At 40.7% G+C, this 24,289-nt stretch overlaps 1 protein-coding gene across 2 annotated transcripts in view; it reads left to right on the top strand.

Moving 5' to 3' along the window:
• LOC122816904 (androgen-dependent TFPI-regulating protein-like) overlaps positions 1-24,289 on the top strand; it is an 807,251-nt gene that overhangs the window by 235,836 nt on the left and 547,126 nt on the right. For both annotated transcript variants that reach the window (XM_044089981.1, XM_044089980.1), the window contains one exon: positions 19,725-19,826. In XM_044089981.1, the coding sequence (XP_043945916.1) occupies positions 19,725-19,826 (102 nt within the window). The remainder of the gene's footprint in view (positions 1-19,724; positions 19,827-24,289) is intronic.

Below are 24,289 nucleotides of genomic sequence, written 5' to 3'. Positions count from 1 at the left end.
ATGTTATGAACAAGAGAATGGGTTCTCATAACCTCTGAGTGTGTCGACGTAATGCTCAGTTTCTCCGTCTCCTGTTGTTGGGAAAGTTTTCTACTGATCCCTTTCTTTTCCTTGGGCCTCTGCTGCTCGACCGGCCCCGCCATCCTGACTGTTCCTTGACAGGAAAAGGTAAAAAAAGATTGCTGGCAGAGGGCAATTCCTTCGATCTTGCACCTGCTGCCAAAGGCATTTTGGCTGCCTGCTGGTTGGGAGGCGGAGTGCTAATGTCAATATTGACCCCACCAGCTATAGTAGGAATGGAGTTAGGAGGCATAGATGTTGAATTAGTCATGCTTGTAGCTGGAGAATTGGCAAATTGGACAAAAAAAGGTTCGCTATGAGAACTAACTGTGGGTATCGATGAAGAACCAGTATTGTTAATAGGCCCATCATTGCGTCTATTCTGGATGGATGTACTCTCAGTTCTGGGCCATACAAAGATCTGTCCACTGGCAAAATCATTAGCATCTCTTGTGAGTTTTTTATGTTTAACTTCTTTGAGCCTTTCACTGTAAGATTGTACCTGACCCCAGAGAGAATCAATCCTCCTAGTGAAATGTTCAGTTTTAAAACATTCAGTGATCACTTCATACTGTGAGTCTATCTTGTTTCTTAATTCAGTTTCCAGTGGAGAAAAGTATTCAAGCAGTAGATTAATATAACTGAAGCCCAGCTGTATATTAAGGTCCTGCCATTTCCTTAACAACAGGGGATGACTATTGCCATAAGATGGCATACAAAACACACGCATCCCCCTAGGCACTATCTTAAAATGCAGACATGCCTCTAAATGCAGCCTCTGCCAGGCTAGCCTCTGTAATTGATATAAATCATCTTGGAGTACTCTAAACTGTCTATTAAATTCAGTAACATTCTCACCATTCGGTGCTGTAGGTGACATAGTGGGTTGGTTGTTCAACTCCAGAGTCAATAAAGGATTTTCCTTACAATGCTTGAGAGAATCCCAAGTGGAAGTGTTGATCATCCTCGTCTCTGGACGGAAATCCAACTCAATGTTGCTAGACTCCATGTGTTTCACTTGCTAACAGCACAACAGCAAAGAGAAAAAAAATCCAAAAAACTGTAGCAAGAGAATAGAGGCTCCAAGTGGAAAAAACGAAAAACTGGAACACACCAAATCCACTGGAAACACCACACAGAGATGACCACTGTTGTAGAAAGCTTCTTTAATGAAAACAGGAACACACAAGCGCTTTCACGTAGCTATACTACGCTTCTTCAGGTGTAACAAAACATAAACTTAAACACCCTTTTATACAAATATTTTTGGCGCTCAAAACTATCTAATTGAAAACCTAATTGAATAATTAAAACAACCGTATTAGGCTGGTTTAAAGGAACAACATTAACAAACACATACAAAACAGATAAAAAACATTAAAACCATTAAAAAATTTTTTCAAATTGACATAAGTAAATGCAGTTGACATAAAACGCGCATAAAGCGCCTTAAATAGACTGTGCTGCAGCAGAAAGACAGCTGCCTCAAATACAAAGCTGACAGTACACACCTACTTGTAAGCCAAAATCACTGTAAAACCAAACAATAAGTGCCCGTGATCAAAGTATAAATTTTGACCCATAAGCCAGAATACTTCATAACAAATATGGATGACATAACAAGATCACCGATGAAGGTGAAATGTACATGATGGCTCTATTGTTGGAGTCGCTAAGCTGAGCTCATACTGAACTCCTTGTCATGAGGTATGTAGCTGATAAAACGGAAACAACAAACACCTAGTATAGATAGTGTGTTGTTATGGAAAAACAGATAACATTGCAGGTACCACTATCTGACAAAATGTCCCATAGAATAACTGTTCATCAAAACAACAGCAGTGTGTTATAACTGCTGAAAGGTGCAGAACATAACGACTCTTGCAAACAAGTTAGTGCAACCATCAAAACGGCAAAACATCAGAGAACGCTGGCCTGAACCACGACTGCAAAATATCGTGAACTAACATAAACAGCGTTACCATTCTAATGATGAGGCTAATGTCCATCGGTGGCGGTCACGATCAGGTCAGGAACACTATTGTATTCTATATAGAGAGTCCATGTATAAACAGTCTAAACAAAAAGGACTGGTGCAACAATGAAAACCATCCTACTGACAACAACAGCTGTCAGACTAAGCAATGAAGGACTTACCTTCAAGATATAGACCCAAATGTCTGGATAGCGAACATTGCCCAAACTGTAAAGAACTAGACAAAATGACAACAACAAACAGCTGTTGATACCATACAAATAAACTGCTTAATACAAATTGCATCTAACTTCCAGGAATCTAACAAAATACTGGTTGGAGAGTTAACACTAATAAAGTCGCAAACACAAACTGTGCAGCATAAAAGCCCAACCAAGAAAGAGACCTGAACAATCTAACCGAGGCATAAAAGTATAACAACTCGAGTAAAGAGTATGAATAATGGCAATAAACCAAGTTAGCGTGGTAAACTTAAAATAACAAAGAAAAACTCTAAAAATGTATAATGAAGTTTAAAGTCGGCTATGGGTTAACAACAACCAAAGTGCCATAGTAATAAAAGGCTCATAAATATCAGGCAACAGTATGCATTGAGCACAGTGCTACGGGATACAAAGCCAGCAGGTATTAAAAAGATGTAACAACACATCCTGACTTGACAAGAAATAAGATTAAGTCATGAGCAAATGCACTCCAAAGTAATACTCATAAGCTACACTAAAACACAACTGTAAGGAGTGTGATAAAAGATAGACTAGAAGAATTGTGAGAATAGAACATAAAAGACTTGCCCATTAACCACTCATGCCACTAGAGGGCCTTGACCTAATACGCACTCTGAATAACAAATGAAACAATATGTAAAATTATGAACAAACCTATGACAACATGGCATAGGAAAAAACTTTTTCTGAGTGTAAAACATGTGGATCATGAAACCTTATCTGGGAAGGGTGGGCCTGTAAGCAAGCATAAAGAGTCTCTAAAGGTTGAAAAACAATAATAGGATGCACTAAACAATGGGCCAAAAACAGGACTAATGAACTGGTGCCTTTACTTCCTCATATTGAGAACAGGTTTAATAGAGACATATTGGTTGATACCTGGATATAAGTGTGCTTTCAAAGTGAAGATCCACTTAAGCTCCCTAAGGGCCAACTGGTTCATGTTATCTCCTTCCCTGAAATTAATTGCCATCAGTTCCAGAACCATAAACTTAAACCTGTGTGTGTTAAAATCCAAAACATGTTTGGCCAAAGCACTACTATCATTGCCTTTCTTGATGTCATAGCAATGGTTATAGATCCTATCACGAAGTCTTCTTTTCGTGAGCCCACATAGAAAGCCTGGCATGAGTCACGTATAGCCAGGTAAATTAAGTTGGTACTATTACAGTTACTGTAGAATCTGGGCGTAAACAAAAAAGATCCATCCGGATGTGTAAAGCTGTGATCATCCGATATGTGGTGGCACATATGACAGTGGCCACAAGGAAAAGTCCCTGTGCGACCACTGTGAGAGTAATTGGCCGGATGACTCGGCTCAATACACAAAATTTGTTTTAAATTATTGCATGTCTTATAGCTAAAAGTTGGATGAACCCCTACAATATTTCTAGTGAAAGGATCTGCAACCAACACATTCCAATTCCTACTAATGATTCTATTATGTGCAACTACGTCACTGGTGTATCTGGTGACATAAGCAAGTCTGTCAGCATGCCCACGATTACCAAAAGCAAAAGAGGGAACACTGCCCCTGGCTTCGCCAGCACTATCTCTCCTACCAAATAATTTCATAAAAACCTCCTGCTTGCAGTCATCTATAAGTTTAGAGGAATATCCTCTTTCTACAAACAAGCCTTCAAGTATGTTAATCTCAGAGGCCAAATCATCTTTATCATTACAAATCCTACAGACTCTATACATTTGGCTCAGAACAATCCCTCTGAAGGTAAACCTGGGATGCATGCTTTCAAACCGGAGCAGGGAATTCCTCCAGGTAGACTTCCTATATAGTGAGGTAACTATCTTGTTGCCACTAAAATGTAACTTTAGATCTAAGAAATGTGCTCGGACAGGAGAAATATCTGCTGTGAACCTCAAAAAAGTGGAGGTCAGTTCTAAAGCAGCAATGAAGCTTAGGCAATCAGCTTCAGTGCCATCCCACAGAAAAAGGACGTCATCAACGAACCTCTTATACATTTTGACCTTCTTGTAGTCAGGATGCTTAAAGAGATGTCGCAATTCCCAATGATGGACTACAAGGTTAGCATAGCTGTTCGCACAGGGAGTGCCCATAGCAACCCCCCATTTCTGAAGAAACAGCTGGTCCTGAAACAGGAATATATTGTTCTCTAATATCTCTAACAGACAATTGATCAAAATCTGTCTGCTATTGCTGTAACTAGAATTGCTAACAAGAATCTCCCTAATGGCCAGCAACCCTAAATCATTGGGAATGCTCGTAAAAAGGTTCTGGACGTCCATGGTGACTAACAGCATTGTTGTTCCGCTTCTGTCTACCTCAAAACCTTTGAGGAACTCAATGAGTTAAAATTTTTAACTTCTCTTTTCAATCAAGGCTCTTCAGTCTCTACCATCAAGGTTCAATTGGCAGCGATTTCCAATTTTCAGGAATCTATAAACCCACCCTTAATGAGCAACAGATTGTGTAAGACCTTCTTGAAAGGTGCTGCGCTTTTAAGACCTCCGATTTCTCATCCTGCTCCTCCATGGGATCTCGATGTGGTGTTGCGCGCCTTAACTTCCTCCCCCTTCGAACCGGCAGCTACATGTGATCTAAAATTTCTATCGTGGAAGACTGCTTTTCTGGTGGCGATTACTTCTGCCAGAAGAGTTTCAGAGCTTCAAGCTTTGTCTGTAAAACCCCCGTACTTGGTTTTTCACAAAGACAGAGTATCTCTCAGGCCAAATCCTTCCTTTGTCCCTAAAGTTTGTTCCAGTTTCTGCCTACAACAATCGTTAGAACTTCCAGTCTTTTTTCCAAAATATTCTAACAAAGCGGAATTCATATTCCACACATTAGATGTCCACAGGCAGTTGCGTTTTTATTTAGACAGGACCAAACAAACAAGGAAACCAGATCAGTTGTTTGTATCCTTTGCAGACAATATATTGGGAAAAGCTGTCACAAAGGTCACTATTGCCAAATGGATCAGGGACTGTATTACTCAAGCTTATTCTTATTCTAACAAAGAGCTTACCACCTCTGTTAAAGCTCATTCTACAAGGGCTATGGCTACTTCGATAGCATTTCATTCTAAGCTTGCCATTAGTGACATTTGTGCTGCGGCTACATGGTCTTCCCCACACTTTCATTTCCCACTACAAATTGGATGTGGCATCTAGAGGACGAGCTTCATTTGGTTCCACAGTGCTCAGGAGTGTTTTCCAATGAGCCACCCAGGATTTAGGTGCTAGGGACGCTGTCCCATCAGTACAGAATGTAGGCGAGATAGGATCACATAACATCTTTTAGTTATGTACTTACCATAACTTTAGATGTTTGGGATCCATCTCGCCTACATTCCTAATAACCCACCCTCCTTCCCCCTTCCTTGGAGATCAGAGGATATCAGAAGGTCCGAATCCTGTTGTTTCATCTTGAAACATCTAACAATGTTATATAAACAAGTTGTGCATGTGTGCATGAATGCGGACAAAGAAGATCTGGGGGATTAGTGGTGGTGCATCCTGGGATAAGAAATAGCTCAGCCAATAAGAGGCCTCGCTCTATAGCATAGCGTGCCGAGTCGGAGCCGAGGGATCGGCTCCGAGCCCATCAGTACAGAATGTAGGCGAGATGGATCCCAAACATCTAAAGTTATGGTAAGTACATAACTAAAAGTTATTCAAAGTATCTCAAAGTGTGTAAAAGTGCTTACAGTGTGTGTTTATTACTGTGTATGTATTCTGAAGAGTTATTTGTGTGCAAAGTGCAAAAATTCCGTGAAGTACAGTCAAAGTATAGCCATTTTGATAAGTTTCTTGTGCTGGGTGTGTCTGTTCGCTAAGTTCTGCCATTACAGAGTGTTTCTTGCACTGTAAAGAATAACAAGGTACCACCATTTAAGGGAAATTTCAGTGTGCTGAGTACTATTTTTCACAAAGTGTAAATACTTCAAAATGTTACTGACTCAGAGCTTCTCTTGCCCAGTTAATTTGCATTGTGCAGTTATTTGAAATGTTTCTTACACTGATAAGAGGTGATTTCTTGCAGCACAGTAATTTCAAGAATATTACAGTGCCTGAGAGACTTATTTAGCAAAGTTCAGTTATACAGAGGTTTGTTGTGCTATTGGGCAAAGTTGCAAATACTAGCATAAATTTCTGACATATGTGTATGTGTTTATGCTTATTTGCAAAACCCATCACTGGTATGTGTTAATATGACAGGTGGATTTCGAAAGGCCTTACCATTTGTATTTGATCAGAATATTGCAGAGAATTGGAGAATATTTGAACAAGAGTATGATATTTTTATACAAGCAGCTTATTCAGATAAGGAAGCATACATCAGGGCATTCATTTTGCTAAACCTTGCTGGGTCAGAGGCCATTGAAAGAGAGCATTCATTTGTGCATTCACAAGGAGTATATGAGGGAGAAGGTGAAAACTGTCATATTGTTGTACAGGCTGAATCAAGGAAAAACCTGAGTGTTTGAAGCACAAATTCAGAGAAATGTCTAACATATTACATTAGAGTGGCATTTGTTGTACACAAGAGATCAGAAAACAGTGGAAACGTCTACAGCTCATATCAGTGACCTGAGAAACAAAGCCAAAATGTGTCAATTTGGTGACTTAAAAGATGAGTTAATAAAGGACAGGCTCATGTGTGATAGTAATAGTGCTGCTTTGAGAAAGCTTTTGCTTCGTGACAGAGATTTAACATTGAGTAAAGCCACTGAGATTTGCCAAATCCATGAAGTTACAGAAAAACACACAAGTATGCTTGCAAGTGATAAGAGCATGGTTTCAGCATGCTCCAGAGTAAATGTAGATAGCATGCAACACATGGCAAACTGAAGTAAGCCTAAGCACATGGCAACCACAACCCCTGCTGCTTCACCAGGGAAACCACATAGTTTTCCAGCAAGTTCTAAGACCGGTTCAGTTAAAGAAGCATGCTCAGTGCAGTACAAACGTGAATCAACAAAACCCAAGACCAGCTTTATTGTTAACTGTCACAGTTGTGATGCCATTCATGAGTCTAGAAGAGAGAAATGCTTAGTATTTGGTCAGCAATGTTACAAGTGTAAAAAATTTAACCATTTTCAAAAGTTTTGCAAATTAAGTAAATCCCACACAGTTGTAAAGAAGGATCACACAAAAAAGCAAAATTTTAAGTAGAGTTGCAGCAGTCCACTTTCTATGTAGATGGTGCATCAGTAATTGATAAAAGAGTTGATGCAGTGAATTTATTGGCAAAGAGTGTGAAGTATTTTGTACAGTCTGGATCAATGGCAAATCCACAGATCTTAAAGTAGACATTGGCTCAAAGTGTAATGTTATATCAGCAGATATATTTGCTAAAGTGAGAACTAATGAGCAACACAATGTGGCAGGTAGTGCAAAACTTGTTGCTTCTGGAGGTGAAGAAATTCAAACCGAAGGCTCAGTAATGCTTTCATGTTATTTGGCTAAGAACTGTTACAGCTTGTTATTCTATGTAGTCTGAAGACCAGTACAGTCTTTATTAGGTCTCAAAGACAGTTTGAGAACGAATCTGCTTTCTTTTACCAAAGAAGTTCATCACATAAGTGCATATCCTAGTTCCAGTTTTTCTGAAGCCATTTTCTGAGTATGCTGATGTTTTTGATGACAAGTTGGACAAACTTCCAGTTGTGTATTCCATGAAGTTAGACTGAGAGGTCACTCCAGTAGTCAGATCAGCAAGAACAGTTCCAATAGCTGTGCAGGATAAAGTCAAGGCTCAGTTTGATAAAGTGGTACAACAAGGTGTAATTTGTCCAGTTACAGAACCAACTGAATGGGTGTCATCCATGGTAGCAGCTCACAAAAAAGGCCCAGATAAAATCAGAATATAGATTGACCCAAGAGATCTGAACAAAGTATTGAAGAGACCGCATCATCTAATGCGCCCAGTCGAAGAGGTCGCAGCTCCAATACTGAATACAACTGTTTTTTCTGTCTTGGATGTAAAAATTTCATTTTAGAATGGGATGCTTGATCACAAATCCTCATTACTAATCACTTTTGGTACCCCGTTTGGCAGATACAGATTCCTAAGGATGCCATTTGGAATAAATTCTGAAGTAAAGTCTTCCAGTGTGCAGTGGAGCAAATTTTTTCGGGTTATCCTTGTGCCATAATAGTAGATGATTTATTGGTTGGAGGCAATGGTGAAGCAGAGCATGACAGAAACCTAAAGAGAGTTCTAGACAGCATGTGAAGTAACTTGAAGCTCAGTCCTCTAAAGTGCAAATTCAGACTACCATAAGTTACATATGTAGGATAGTTATTTGCCAGTACCAGCTTGAGACCCGGCCCGACCAAGCAGCTATTCTTGAGATGTCAGCACCAGATAATATTCAAGTTCTACAGCGTTTCGTAGGCATGGTCAACTATTTAGGCAAGGCTATACCAGACTTCAGTGAGCTGACAGTATCTTTAAGAGAGCTGATGTGCAAAAATGTTACATGTTCATGGTTAGAAAAGTACCAGAAGGCATTTGAAGACCTTAAGCAGAAAATTGCCTCTCCCATCTACATTAAGATACTATGATGTAAGTAAATCAGTCACTCTTTCCTGTGATACTTCAAAATTTGGTGCCTGTGCAGTGTGCATCTAGAACACTTACCCAAACTGAAATGCAATATACTCAAATTGAGAAAGAACTTTTGGCAATAGTATTTGCATTTTCCAAGTTTCACGATTTTATCTATGGTGGAGCTATTCAGACTTGAAACTAATCACCATCCCTTAGTTACTATTCTAAAGAAGCCTATGCATTCAGCTCCAGCAAGATTACAAAGAATGATGCTCAAATTGCAAAAGTACAACTTCAAAATTGTCTGCGTGAAAGGCAAATTACTTTATCCAGCTGATACCTTATTCAGATCACCCAGAAATACGACGGAACAGCTTGGCGCAGAGAATTTTGACTTTGACGTGATGGCAGTGCATAATTTTTCTACCACTAAACTTGATGAGCTGAGAGATCACACGACTGATCCAATTTTGTAAAAGCTCAATCACTACATTAATGTTGGATTGCCGTCAAAGCAATCTAGTGTACTACCTGAAGTGCAAACCTATTTTCCTTGCAGAGATGAAATGTTGATGGAAGATGGCATTATTTTCAAAGGTCCTACAATTGTTGTTCCAGCTTCCTTACATCATATATATATCCAGATTTTGCATCGTGGTCACCCAGGATGTTCACTGTGTTTCACTGTTGCAGTCATGACTGTAGGGTTCTCCCCTGCCGGCAGGCAGTCCTCGGTCGGCCAGAATCCCAAAGTCTGGGTCCGGCGTCGGCTGTTCAACCATGCTCCCTGATGTCAGAGCGCCAGGAGTACAAAGCTGACAGCCGACGCCATGTTCTCCAGTCTTTCTTGCCGTGCGGTGATAGCAGTTCGCAAGTGCCGGTCGGTTGACTCCTGACAGTTTTTTATAAACGTACTTCAGTCCGAAGACTTTCTTCTACTACTCAAAGCTAAGTACCCCATTGGGGAAACTTTTATCTTGCTCCAGTCCGGTGTCAGAAAAAGTTAATAATTGTATTTCATGTGGGAAGCAAATACCTCATAAGGATTTTCATTCTTCCTATATTTCTTGCTTAGGCCCTGACCACGACGTAGCTAGTTGTTGGTTTTGTGCTAGATTCAATCAACGTACCATTAAACAAAGGTACGATTTTGCATTTCATTACTTCGGTAGGCGTTTTAATTACAAGATGTCGTCGGATACGGTTCCGGCTACCGGAGTTCACAAACGACGCAAGGATAAAGACAGGCCTCCGAGGTCCAAATCAGACAATGTTGTACAAGCAGAGCCAGCTTCAGGTTCGGCCGTCGTCAGTGAGGTGCTTTTGCAGCCCCTGTCGTCGGCCATTTCGGAACCGATGGCCGAAACGGACTCCCATGAGGAGCCAGCTAGGCCTTTGAATATTTCTGTTGCAGGACCTTCGGACAATGCTCCTTCGGATGGGTCCGGAGCCGCTGTGCAGGTACCGGCTTCCGAAGGGGTTTTCAGGCCTACTCAGCTTCTAATAAAGGCAAAGACAAAGCCAAAGACCCCTTCCAAATCAAAGACTACAGCCCAGGCCTCTTCTGATCCAGCACCCAAGTCTCAGAAACAGTTACTTAAGATGGCGGAGGACGTACTTACTATGATTATGGGTTCACATCCCCCTCCAGATAAAAGGCAGGAAGTTTATTATGACTCCTCTGATCAGGCTTCTGTTTCTTCAGTTTCTTCTTCTGACCAGGAATATTCTTTCCCTCCTTATGAGGATTCTGATGCTGAGGAATCCATTCCTTCAGCTTCTCCCCCTGAGGATTTCTCTTTTGGGGAAACTTTGCATGAAATGAGGGAACATTTTCACTGGGAAGGACAGGAGTACTCGGAATCTAAGAAAAGACTAAGGGATTTTCTTCTTCTTCCCCAACATAGACCCCTGGCTATTCCTCCTGTTTTGGATATTGTGGATGATGCTTTTTCGGAGGCTAACTTAACCCCTGACTCTTTTCCTCCAACTCCTGTTAAGCCAGACAGATATTATAGGGTTCCTGATTCCCACCAGTTTTTATACAAGAATCCTACTGTTGACCCTGAAACCATCTCTCAGGGTCCTAAGGGGGTTAAGGCCACTTCTGCTAAAAACCTCATTCCCACTGAGAAGGATTCCAGATCTTTAGAAGGATGGTGCATTCTGCTACTTTATCTATTAGGGCTTTAAACTGTCAGTTTCATATGCTGACATACCAGCACTTTCTCCTGTCTGTTTTAAAACAAAAGCTAACTTCCATTTCCGCCTGTGCAGATGATAAGGAATTACATGACTTAATGCATGCCACTGAACAAGTTGGGAAGCATGGCTTACACTGTGGATTTGATGCCTTAGAGGCTTCTTGTAGGGCTGCTGCCACTGGCACAGTCATTAGAAGGCACGCATGGTTAAAGAACAAAATTTGCCAGAGCAAGTAAAAGCTAAATTATTGGATGCTCCTGTTCAGCATAATGTTTTGTTTGGATCTAAAGCTGAAGAGGTGATAAAGAAGATGGAGGACAAGGCAAAATCCATGCAAACAGTTAAAGATTTCTTACAAGTACAGCCACCCAGATTTAGTAGGAATTGGCCTACAAAAAATTGGTCCTTTCCCAATTTAGACAGGCCTCAGAGGGGTAGATACAGACGCTCCCGAGGAAGGCCTCAAACTCAAGCCTCTTATAGATCAAGACAGTGGACTGCTTCCACCCCTAGGGGTGGAGAGGACAGGTCGCAAGCTCATAGAAAACAGACTCAATGACTCCCTCTGTTGGGCTGCAGGAACTTCTTGCCTGGAAGCCCCTCTCGGAGGAAAAGTTTCTCTCTTTCACCAAAATTGGACTCATATAACCCAAGACAAGTGGGTTCTGGATGTGGTTTCAAGAGGTTACAAATTCCATTTTCATGCCCTACCAAGACCAAGAGGATGGCCAGATCTTCCAAAACATCAATGGTTAGAGGCCTTAAACCAGGTGGAAGCTCTCTTGGCTATGAAAGCCATAGAACTAGTTCCACTTTCAGAGAGGGGACAAGGTTTTTACTCAAGGCCCTTTCTAGTCCCCATGAATCAAAATTCATGGAGACACATTCTGGATCTGTCAGTCTTGAACACTTTCCTCGAGATACCAAAATTCAAGATGCTTACTCTACAGCAGCTACTTCCAGTGCTGACCAAAAATGCATGGATGGTAACTTTGGATTTAAAGGAGGCATACTTACACATTCCCATCAGGCAGGAATGCAGAAAACACCTCAGGTTCAAGGCCGGATCAAGGCACTATCAATTCTCTGTGCTACCCTTTGGATTGTCTACTGTGCCCAGGGTCTTCACCAAATGCCTGGCTCCAGTAGTAGCTTATTGCAGACTCAAGGGAATTCAATTTTACCCTTATCTGGACGACTGTCTTATTCAGGCAGACAGCAAGGATGTCTTACTTCAGCATCTAGAGTTTGTTCAGATTCTTCTCAAGTTCCTGGGATTCACTGTAAACATAAAAAAGTCAAATTTGACACCCTCACAACAGATAATTTTTCTGGGCGCATCTCTAAACACAACAACCCAGATGGCATTTCTGACATACGAAAAACAATTACAGCTGGCTTCAACTTTCAAAACCTTGGCAACATTAACTCAGCTATGTGCAAGGAGATTCCTGCAGGCTTTGGGTTACATGGCCTCCTGCATCCTTCTCGTACCATATGCAAGACTACATATGAGGAAAATACAGTGGTACCTAAAAAGTGTATGGTCTCAGCATTGCCACAGTTTAGACATACAGATCTCCGTCCTGCCTTGTCTTCAAAAGGAATTCCTTTGGTGGTCCAAGGCATGTACTCTAAACAAAGGAAAACCCTTCTGTCTGCCTCCTGCCACTCAGATACTAACCACGGACGCCTCAGATTATGCATGGGGAGCCCATTTTCAGGGCAACTGTCTGCAGGGCCTTTGGACAAAGGATCAGAAGCACCTGCATATCAATTTAAAGGAAATGTTAGCCGTTCAGAAAGCTCTATTGGCCTTCAGGAATCTTCTACAACCAGGGCAACTACTGATATGGACAGACAACACCACAGTTTTGTGGTACATAAACAAGCAAGGGGGATCTCATTCCTATCCCCTTTGCAGACTAGCCATGAATCTTTGGAACACAGCTGTAGCTTGCAAACTGGACCTTCAAGCTCAGTTTCTACCAGGGAAGCAAAACTTCTTGGCAGACAGTCTGAGCAGAAACCTATTGGACCCACACGAATGGATGCTGGACACCGAAATATTCAAGATGATTACAGCAGTCTGGGGATGTCCTCACACAGACCTCTTTGCATCCCACCTCAATCATCAACTACAGATTTTTTGCACTAGGACATTCCACAAACTAGCTTGGAAAGTGGATGCACTATCATTCAGTTGGAGAAACCTCTCGGGGTATGCCTTTCTGCCTCTTCCTCTTCTTCCATGGGTATTATTAAAGATCAAACAGGACAAGCCCAAGATGATAATCTTGCTGGCCCCAAATTGGCCTCGACAGTTTTGGTACCCAACAATGAAAAACCTTTATCTGGAGCCTCCTTGGGTTTTACCACAGACTCCAAACCTTCTGTCCCAACACCAGGGTCAGGTTCTGCACTCCCATGTCAAAACTCTCAGCCTGGCGGCCTGGTTAATCCAGGGTTTTTGATTCATTCTCTCCTACCCAAGCAGGTTATGGATGTCATTTTAGAAGCCAGACGTCCTAGCACTAGAAAATCTTATGCAGGAAAATGGAAAAGATTTTGTTCCTGGATGCAGGCTCAGGATTCTGATCCTCTTATTCCTAACATTCCTCTGATTTTACTTTACCTTACAGACCTCTTACATAAGGGTCTCTCTTTCTCTTCAATAAAGATACATGCCTCTGCTATTTCTGTTCATTATAATACAGACCCTCCAATCTTTTCCCACCAGCTCATGAGACAGTTTCTCAGAGGAGCTAAGAACTTAAGGCCCCCTAGATCTCCTCCCATTCCTGCTTGGGATCTCAACTATGTTTTGGAAAAACTCACCTTACCTCCTTTTGAGGCTGCTGCCACAGCTGACATCAAGTTTTTATCTTGGAAGACAGCTATCCTGTTAGCTCTGACCTCTGCCAGGAGAGTCTCGGAGTTGCAAGCTCTCATGGCTGTGGAACCTTATATTATTTTTCATCAAGACAGGGTGTCTTTAAGGACTAATCCTACTTTTATGCCTAAGGTGATTTCCAAAGTGGCTTTAAATCAATCTATTCACTTGCCAACTTTTTTCCCCACTCCTCAAAATAAGGGGGAAAGGATCTTGCATTCCTTGGATGTACACAGACAACTACGTTTTTACCTGGACAGAATCAAGGACATCAGGAAATCAGAGCAATTGTTTGTTTCTTATGCTTCAAGTTCCCATGGTAAAGCTATTTCAAAACAGACCATTTCCAAATGGATTGCTTATGGAATCAGATTTTGCTATTCACATCATGGAAAGCAAATCCCAGGGAGTATAAGGACTCACTCTACCAGAGCTGCTGCCACTTCAGCTACCTTCCTCAGGGGAGTTCCTACCAAAGACATTTTGGAAGCTGCAACTTGAGTTCAGTGCATACTTTTTCCAAGCACTACAATCTACCTCTTTACTCTAAGTCTAGGGCAGGCTTTGCTTCTGCTGTCTTGCAGGGCCTTTTAGCCGCCCCCTCTTCTTTATGACCACCTCCCTTTTATTCTGCTTTGGGATTCAACCCTACAGTCATGACTGCAACAGTGAAACATGATGAACATAGTACAGTTGTGTACACTTACCATAAATGTAGATGTTCGAGTGTCTTCACTGTTGCAGTCTGGGTTTCCCTCCCTCCTGTCCCCTCTTAGTTTTTCTTTTGTGTGGTTCCCTTCTTCACCCTTCTTTTGAGGTGTATTTGCAAAGGGTATGGGATCTTACTCATTTTGGAGCACCTGACATCTGGGGCAAGAAAAACTGGAGAACATGGCGTCGGCTGTCAGCTTTGTACTCCTGGCGCTCTGACGTCAGGGAGCATGGCTGAACAGCTGACGCCAGACCCAGACTTTGGGATTCTGGCCGACCGAGGACTGCCTGCCGGCAGGGGAGAACCCTACAGTCATGACTGCAACAGTGAAGACACTCGAACATCTACATTTATGGTAAGTGTACACAACTGTACTTTCTGCATCCACTAAGAGAAGAGCAAGAGAACTAGTGTTTTTGGCCTTCATTGCTGAAAGACATTGATAAAGTACTTTCTTCTTGTTCGGTATGTAGTAGTACTAAACCGCATTTGCAAAGAGAACGACTTCAGCTAAGTCAAGTTCCTGAACTACCTTGGTCAACGGTAACCACTGATATCTTCGAGTGAAGAAAGGCACACAAATGGAGAGACAGCACAATGTATTTGAAAAAGGCTTTATTCCACACAAAAATTAACGCCAGAGTCTTTTTCGTCCAAACCAAGTCAGACTTCATCAGAAAACACACATCAAACTGACAAGTTCCTTTTAAAAATTAATTCAAAAAAAGTTTCATCCAATCATGTGAACCCAATTAATTAAGCTAATCAGAACCACATAACTGAGTAAGTAAAACTCAATAGTTTCTTTAAAATATTTCTTATGAGTACCGTGAACTTTTTTTGGCAGGTTACCCTTGATTCCGGGAGACCACCTGGGCTCAATGAGTGTATTAGCATTGCCCCTCTTTTAAAACTTTGAGCGGCTAAACTGTGATTTTATAACCTAACATCAAATTATGCTAAATTTGTATTGTACTGTAAAGAATTATTTAGTGTGCTTTTGTGTAGATTCACTACAATAGTTAGGTATTGGTGCTATATGGTTACAGCATTTTACGCTTTTTTATGTTTTATATTGACAGTCTATTATAAATTTGCACAATGTATTTTTTGGATGTGGTTATCTTTTGGCCACTAGATGGTAGTATTTACATACTGTTTTAAACTATTACATTTTTTTAAATAAAATGTTTCTACATAAAACTTTTTTTACTAAGTTTTTTTTTAACTGAGCCACTATTTATATATTATATATTATTTTTATAATTGTTTAAGTGGTTCTAAGGTATGTTCAAAACATGTGCAACACTAGTGAATGTATTTGTGAAAACTTTTGATATTTCACAAGAAATATTTTAAAGGAACTATGGAGTTTTACTTGCTCAGTATGTGGTTCTGATTAAGCTAATTAATTGGGTTCACAGGATTGGATTAAACTTTTTGCATTCACTTTTAAAAGGAACTTGTCAGTTTTATGTGTGTTATCTGATGAAGTCTGACTTGGCTTGGATGAAAACGACTCTTCCATTTTACTGGCATTAATTTTTGTGTGGAATAAAGCCTTTTTCAAATACATTGTGCTGTCTCTCCACTTGTGTGCCTTTCTTTACATGATTTTGGCTTTTTTGAGCACACTATCCTTGAAACTGTGGTTATATCTTCAAGTGGGACAATCAACACTACTTAGTGTTGGTAGACTCTTATTCGAATTGGTTTGAGATGGACTTACCACCTAATTTAACATCCACTACTGTTATTACTAAGTTGAAACGTCATTTCTCAGTCCATGGTAGTCCACACAAAGTTGTTTCTGACAATGATATTCATTTTACTATTCAGTTATTTCAGAAATTTGCAAGAGAATGGGACTTTGTACATGTTGCTAGCAGTCCTGAATATACACAGTTAAATGAACTAGCTGAACATGCAGTGCACTGTACAAAGCAATTACTTGAAAGGTCAAAGCATGACAATACCAATGCAGGTGAAGGCATTTTTAGGGACAGCAGGATACTACAGAAAGTTCATCCTCAGTTATAGTACCATAGCTGCTCCCTTCACAGACCTGACAAGAAAGACCAGGCCAGATAAGGTAATGTGGACTCCAGCATGTGGGCAGGCATTCCAGAAGCTTAAAGAAGCTTTGGGAGGACCCCCTGTGTTAGCCAGTCCAGATTACAGCAAAGAATTTGTTGTGCAGGTGGATGCTTCAAACCATGGGGTGGGGGCTGTACTTAGCCGAATTTCTTCAGGGGGGAAGAGCACCCAGTGGTTTATCTCAGTCATAAGCTCCAACCCAGGAAGGAATGCTATGCAGCTGTAGAAAAGGAATGTCTAGCCATAGTGTAGACACTGAAAAATACTTCAGCCTTATCTGTATGAAAGGAAATTCACTGTTATGACAGATCACAACCCCCTAACATGGTTAAACAGAGCCAGCCAGCAAAATGCCAAGTTGCTATGATGGAGCCTAGGGTTGCAAGCATATATGTCAGTGCAGCACCAAAGTGCAATTAGCAATGCCAATGCAGATGGGCTCTCAAGACAGGCAATGGGGTAAGGTATACTCAGATAGAACTAAACCCTCTCAAGCAGCGTTTCTCAAGGGTCACTTGAAAAACTAGCTTGAGTTCTCCGGGGGGGGGGGGGGGAATGTGAATGCTGCCAGCCTAGCCAGATAGAATTTTATAGATAATTCTGTCATCTGTAAATATTAATGTAAACCACAGGCTTGTGTCTTAAATGGTAAAAATAGTGCTACACGTAGAACTGGAAAAAATGTAACAACAGTGCACTCTGCTGGAAGAAAGTTGACCAGGTAAAGCATGCTGTGTCACTTAGATCTAAACATGGTGCCGAAATGTCTAAATGAAGGCATTCTTTCTATCGTTTTAACCAAGAGTTAAATTGCTAGATTTAAACATGCAAATGTATTTTTGTTGCTCTGCTTCCTGACCAGCTGCAAGATAACAAAAGGAGATGTTAAGAATGTAAATGTAGTTTCTGTTAGCCGGGGAACCCAGGGAAGTGTGAAGAATGATGTAATGGGAACCAGGAATGTGATTTTAAAAACAGAGAGAATCAGAGAGCATTAAGCATTTTTGTCTTGACCAACCAACTCAGCAGTCTGCCTTTGCTGTATATATAAGTTTATCTTAGACTTGTGTTTTCTCTTAGAAATAGCTAGAAACTAGAAAGATTAGACTAAGTGTTTTTCTGCGATGTCAGAACTGTACTACTGAATTATTTTAAGTATTTCACTGTTATCTCTGAACTCTTGACTAGCACTGTGTAGTTAAAAAGTATTGCCTTGTGTTTTTAATTATTTATTATTAATTATTTTAAACCCTTTTAACTGTGTCTGTTTTGTGTAGAGATAATTTAAGCTCTAGAGTACATTGCATGTATATAGTGATGCTGTACCAAGTCCCTCTAATAAGTCTTGACTGTTTAGTCGCACTTACCACTTGGATAATAATATTGCACAGTAATAATTGGACACCGTTTTAAGGGCCTTTGCGTAGCTGATAATTATTAGCTGGGGGTGGTGGCAGCAATTTCTACCTTATAGTCTGGGTAAAAGGGGCACAGCTTGAGAACCTGTGCCAGCCTTCCCCAGGAGTGTATGTGTGGTTGTATAAACTTATCTCAAAGTGTGTGTTAGGTGTATGTCAGCTACTTGGGCAGGGACACGAATCACTAGTTGGAGAGAGAGGGTGCTGGAGGTTTTAGCTTACCCATTTGGCTGTGCTCTGGACCCTATAGCTATGCCAGTGGGGAGTCTTATTGGGGACCTGGAGAGCAAGAGAGCTACCAGCCCCAGACTGTGATCTCTGTGTGCTCTTAAGGGAGAGTGCACTTTACTGTGTGTATTTGTTATCCTTTCCTCCAATATGAGATGCCCCTCACTGGTGTTAGTGGTGAGGATTGAGGCTCCTTGATTGCTAGACCAGGGCACGGGCGTCACATATACACTTACGCAAGTGATTGTACAGGGCTTTAGTGTATGCTTTGGTGTAGTTACCACTTTCAGATTGGGGTGGGGCTTGGAATGCATTTATACCCACACCTAGGAGAGTATAGTTTGCCTTTGTGAAGTTTTGCAGTCTGATTTCACCCTTTATGCGTTCTGGTGTTAGTGTCAATTTTAACTACGTTGCAGCAGTGCACCTGTTTGACATGTTGGTGAGGACCAGATCTAGAATGTTTGTTTCTCTTGTCAGGGTATGGACAATTTGCTCCAGGGTATTTGGATTCACAAAGTCAAGAAAATGTTGTGCTAGTGAGTTTGGGCTAGAGTAGGTTTCCCAGTTGATGGTAGAATAATTGTAATCCTCCATAACCAGTGTGTTCAGTAAAATATGGATTGCCTTCAGTTTGGTTAAGTAGGCTTCATGGGTGTCTTGACCCATGGCAGGGATTCTGCAACTGGCTAGGACTTGAATTTACCCACCATAACCTGGACCTGAAGTACCTATATGGAGTTGTCCAGTGTAACTAGGTGTGAAGTGAATTTATCTCTAATGTAGATTGAAACACTGCCTCCTTTGGTTTTCACACATTCATTTTGTGATCTATAAGTATGGAAGGCATTGAAGGCTGGGGTACTCTCTGAGGCCTTGAACCAGGTTTCTGTGACTGCACAAATGTCTACATTTTCTAGTGATAGAAGTGCTTCCAGGGAGTGCAGTTTTTGGTTTAAGCTCCTAGCATTTAGCAGCATGACCCTTATTTTGTTCTGATTGGTTAATTTTATGTTGGTAATGTTTTTGAGATCTTGCCTAGAAAAGGCATTATGTGGGAGGCAGGAGCCTTTGCCAGCAGCCGAAAGACTAGGGGTGCCAACTGTCTCTGGAAAAGCAGCGAGGTTTGTCGACCATGGCTTCAGTTATGAAGAGAATATGATAATCACACAAGTATTAGAGGGTGTGCATCAGGCTTTTTTCTGCAGTTAGCAGTGCCCATTTATCCTATGCAGTTCTGCTAAGGAGATGTGCATTTCCTTTTATGCTTGGGTATGAATATAGTTAACAGATCTCTCCAATTGCCTTAATATTTGTAATTAGAGCTAATCATTTTCTTTTTCTTTTTTCCTTTTGTAGTTTGTTGTCATCTCTTTTTGGGCACTGTACACTTATGACCGAGAACTCGTGTTTCCTAAGCATCTAGACGCAATCATTCCAACTTGGCTCAATCATGCCATGGTAAGCATATCTCGGAAAAAAATTTGTGTTGCCAGTTTCTCTTTGGACTGCAGAGTGCTGTAGGTACTAAATGCTAGTGCATGTTTATTTTTACCATGTAAGCATATAGACAAAATAGGCAGAAGCTACTTGCTTGCAGGATTTCATTGCAGTTGTAAATAAAACTTGTGTATTCCATTATATTTTAATCAAGACATTAGAAAAAAAGAAACTTAGCATGACATTATTTTCCTTATTTATAAAAGTAAACTTACTTTTGTATTGTGATAGAATCACTACCTTCCATTTAAAAACACATTTGAAGTTGCAGGCAGTTTTCACCATTGGGATTTTCAGATTGATGCAGAAAGATTTAAGATGTCTTAGTTTTCCATTTTATGCACAAATTCTAAGATTGTCATTACTTTAAAACTAGTGTTTGTCAAAGCTGAATGCCTGCTGCTTACACTTCATAATTGCTATCCAGTTAAGGTATAATGGAAAGAAAATATGTAGGTGTGTTTCTTGCAATTTATTTTTAGTATTAAATTGCTTTGCAATCCAAGCATTATTCAGAAATTTAAATAAATAAATAGCAAGAGCTAAAAAGAGAACTTGTAAAATATACAGAAAGAATAAAAGATGAGGAAAACAAACTACTGAAGAATGATGCCAAAGATTGTAAATTATCCCCCACACGTGATGAACAATGTATAAAAATGCAAATGACTTTTGGATTCCTGGCCGCCCATGGTGTATCCACCCATTCTACCTTCAGAGATAAATTGTGACTTTCATAGATGTGGGCCATCAGGCTTTTTTATGCAGCTACCAGTGCCTGTATATCCTGTGCAGTTCTGCTAGGGAGGATATGTCGTAGGCTTTGTATGGTATAGCCTTTGCTCACATAAGTTACAAGCACTTTAAAAGCCGTATCACCCTTGTGAGTGTATTATTTTCAAAGAATTGCCAGCCTCCATTCGAACCTTAAAGTGAGATGTAGGCATGCAAGGCATATTCCTTCTTTTTCCTTTCTGGATTACCTTGACACCAGAGTTGCTGATTGACTTCTGCAGCGAATATGATAAGACTTAGGGACAAAGGTGGACATTGGTCTCACCTCCGATAACCACATCGCTACAACAGTCAGGAAATCCTTCTCTGTGGCACACCTCATCACTAAGGGCTTTTCATCCAGAAAAAAGGAGGTCATTGTCCCACTGTACTCATCCCTCATTAGACCCATTAATAGAGTACAATGCCCCATTTGGTATGTACCTCACAAGACATCTGCAACAGCTGGAAAGGCCGCAGAATCACAGATCTAAAGCAGATGCCCTACGCTGACCGTCTAAAAAAAACTCCAGCTATACTCTGTGGCATATCATCTACTCAGAGGCGACATCTGCTTAACATACAAGGCCATGTCAAACCCCGAGCTGCTGGACATGCTCCACTTAAAAAAAAAAATCCCAATCTTTCAGAACCACACGCTCCAGGGATCTAAACATTTTCATCACAATAAACAAAACATGCTGGAGGGATAGGTTCCTGACCCAGAGACTCCCCATATTCTGGAATAGACTGCCCATACATGTCAAGCAGAGCGCCTTCTTGGCCCTCTTTAAAAGGAACCTTGACGATTAGTTGGGAGATAGGAAATTCACCCCAGGATCATGTCAGTCGCCCTGCTAGACAGGGGTCCAGGTAAGTAAATATTGTGGGAAGAAATATCCAGGGAATTGTTATGGCTAGGCTTGTATAGGCCCTAGGGCTGATAGCCTAGTACTGACCTATGAACCTATATATGTGTCCTGCCCCTGTGCCATCTTGATTAATATTTTAACCCCCCCTTTTACAAAACAGTGTGTCATTTTCATGGACACCTTGTTTCTGTACAACCTTTATGGATATTTTTTTATAACATAGCAGTTAAAAGATCTCTTTGGTGGGATCTCAACATTTTATGATTTGAACAAATTAGCCCAATTTGATTACCACAGGTAGAATTTATAAATTATATCTAAAAAACAGTTTCATAGTACACCTTTGAAAAATAGGTTCATAGTGCTGAAAAAAACATATTACGGTGGGATTTTTATTTGTTGGCTAACTGGGTAGTTTGACTAGGACCAAGATGATTTTCAACAACAATCCTGGCCAGAAGCTTATGGTGCAGTACATACGGTACAGTAAAGAATAAGAAACACAAATAACAGATCATCATCATCTTCTTCTATTGGCTGTTCCCATTAGGGGTCGCCACAGCGGATCATCTGTTTCCATTTCTTCCTGTCCTCTGCATCTTGCTGTGTCACACCAACCACCTGCATATCCTCTCTCACCACATCCGTAAACCTTATCTTAGGCCTTCCTCTTTTCCTGTTACCTGGTAGCTTCATCCTTAGCATCTTTTTCCCAATATACTCAGCATCCCTGCTCAGCACATGTCCAAACCAATGTAATCTTGCCTCTCTGGCTTTGTCTCCAAACCTTCCAACCTGGGCTGACCCTCTAATATACTTATTCCTAATCCTGTCCACCCTCGTCACACCCAGTGCAAATCTTAGCATCTTTAACTCTGCCACATCCAGCTCAACCTCCTGCCTTTTTGTCAATGCCAACCCATATAACAGATAACCAAGAAACACAAATAACAGATATGTGTCAGTAATTCCCATATTTTTCTGGTATTACCAGACAAAAAGCACTTAGTTGGGAGCTTGTTTATAGGTGCTTGAGTGTGTGCCTGTGTGTTGCTGTTGGACGGAGTTTAAGTGCTGGGTGTGCTTGCTAGTGAACAAGTGTTTGAATGTTTGATTAGATATTTTCTTTTACTTCTGTTGCAAAAGTTCATGTAGTAGATATATCAACACAAGCTCACATATATATGTGTGTGTGTGTGTGTGTGTGTGTGTGTGTGTGTGCGCGTGCGCGCGTGTGTTATGCCTGTGTGTTTGTATTTGTTCAACATATCGATCACTGCTGTAATAGCCTAACCTACATGGGTTATATCCTGCTAAAGGATATAACAGCCACCCAGCTTCCAAAGCTTCAGGGCATCTTCCATGTACCAAAGCATTGGACAGTTCGTGCTGAACTAACTAAAAGACAAGTATGGGCAACAATCCTTTCAGAGCTTTCCTATCACTGAAGAGAGCACTCCTCTGTGGGCTTTCAGCAGCAATTTGCTAACACTGTTCCACAGCTGGGGAGATATGTTCTCTTTGGGGAAGAAACTTTCACATTTATTTTTTTATTGTTTAAAGTTACTTTCCTGATAAGGAGAGTATTTTTAAGCTAGGAAAATGTGTTTTTGTTGACTGCCACACAACTTATGTGTACTTTTAAATGGGGGCGCACTTTTATTTCTTGACAGCATAAACATTGTTTAAAAAATTGTTTAAAACTAGTTCTTCCATGGTGAAACTGTATTGTATTTACTTTTGGGTTTGGTAAAGTGTATTAAAGTGCTTTTACTTTTTTTTAGTGAGAAAAATATGCTTTAAGGTATTTTCTGTTTTTCACTGATTTGTGCTGCTTAGCTTCCCCAGGAAAGATGCACCATTTTCAGCTTGATAATGGAACAAACTACCAGTCCCACAGCTGGGCTTTCCTCCAGCTATGAAAAGGAAAGGTTAACTAAACAGCATTTTGTCACCACCGCAAGCTAGTAATTTACCTCAGCCGCAGTCGGGTGACTCTGTTGTGACCAAAGCTGGCAACTCAGACCACTCAGTGAGGAAGGGAGAGCTGTTCTTATCGGTCTTAAGAGAATGAGTAGGGATGTGATTCTGCTTAGCCAGAATGTTGTGCCAATCACTTGGGAAACTATTGCTGTCATTAATAAACCTGTTTGCTCCAAAGTTCCTGTCAAAAAGAAACATAAAACCAAACAGTACCAGTTCCTCAAGATAGTTGTAGTTTATTAGGACTAGCTAAGGGTCTTGTACAGGCTATTGACCCTTCTTATAAGGTAGTTTCTGATTAAAGAAAAATGGATTTGTCTTTTCCTTATAGAAGATGTAAAAATAAGATTTTGAATTCTCTTTTGAATAGAAATTTACTTTTTGGACCTCTGCTATCAAGATTATCAAATAATGTGCTCAGAGAGGTAAGCTGATTCAAGGAATCTCTCAGATTTTTCAGCCTTCCTTCTCAAAAGTTTTCAAGGGATTATTTGCACCCTTACCCGTTTTTTGCAGGAAGCAGAACAAACAGTCTAAATAGAATGCTGCTAGACAGGTGTTTAAAAGCAATGGCAATGTGGTTCTAAAAAGAAAGTAGGACCCCCCCCCCCCAATAAAGGACAGTCAAATAAAGTAGAATGACTATATAAGGAACCTTGTCCCCACACTCACACTGACAGTCCCTGATCCCTTCCAGAAAGTCTGAATCTCCATTTCTGTCTTTGGCAACAGATTGTTTCAGACAAGTGGGTTCTGAGGCTAATTCAGCAAGGATACAAATGGTAATGGGAAGAA

The sequence above is a fragment of the Protopterus annectens genome, chromosome 12.part0 (genome assembly GCF_019279795.1).
Source record: "Protopterus annectens isolate FY-2018-M chromosome 12.part0, PAN1.0, whole genome shotgun sequence".
NCBI classification, from domain to species: domain Eukaryota; kingdom Metazoa; phylum Chordata; order Ceratodontiformes; family Protopteridae; genus Protopterus; species Protopterus annectens.
This window is presented reverse-complemented; position numbering and strand designations above follow the sequence as displayed.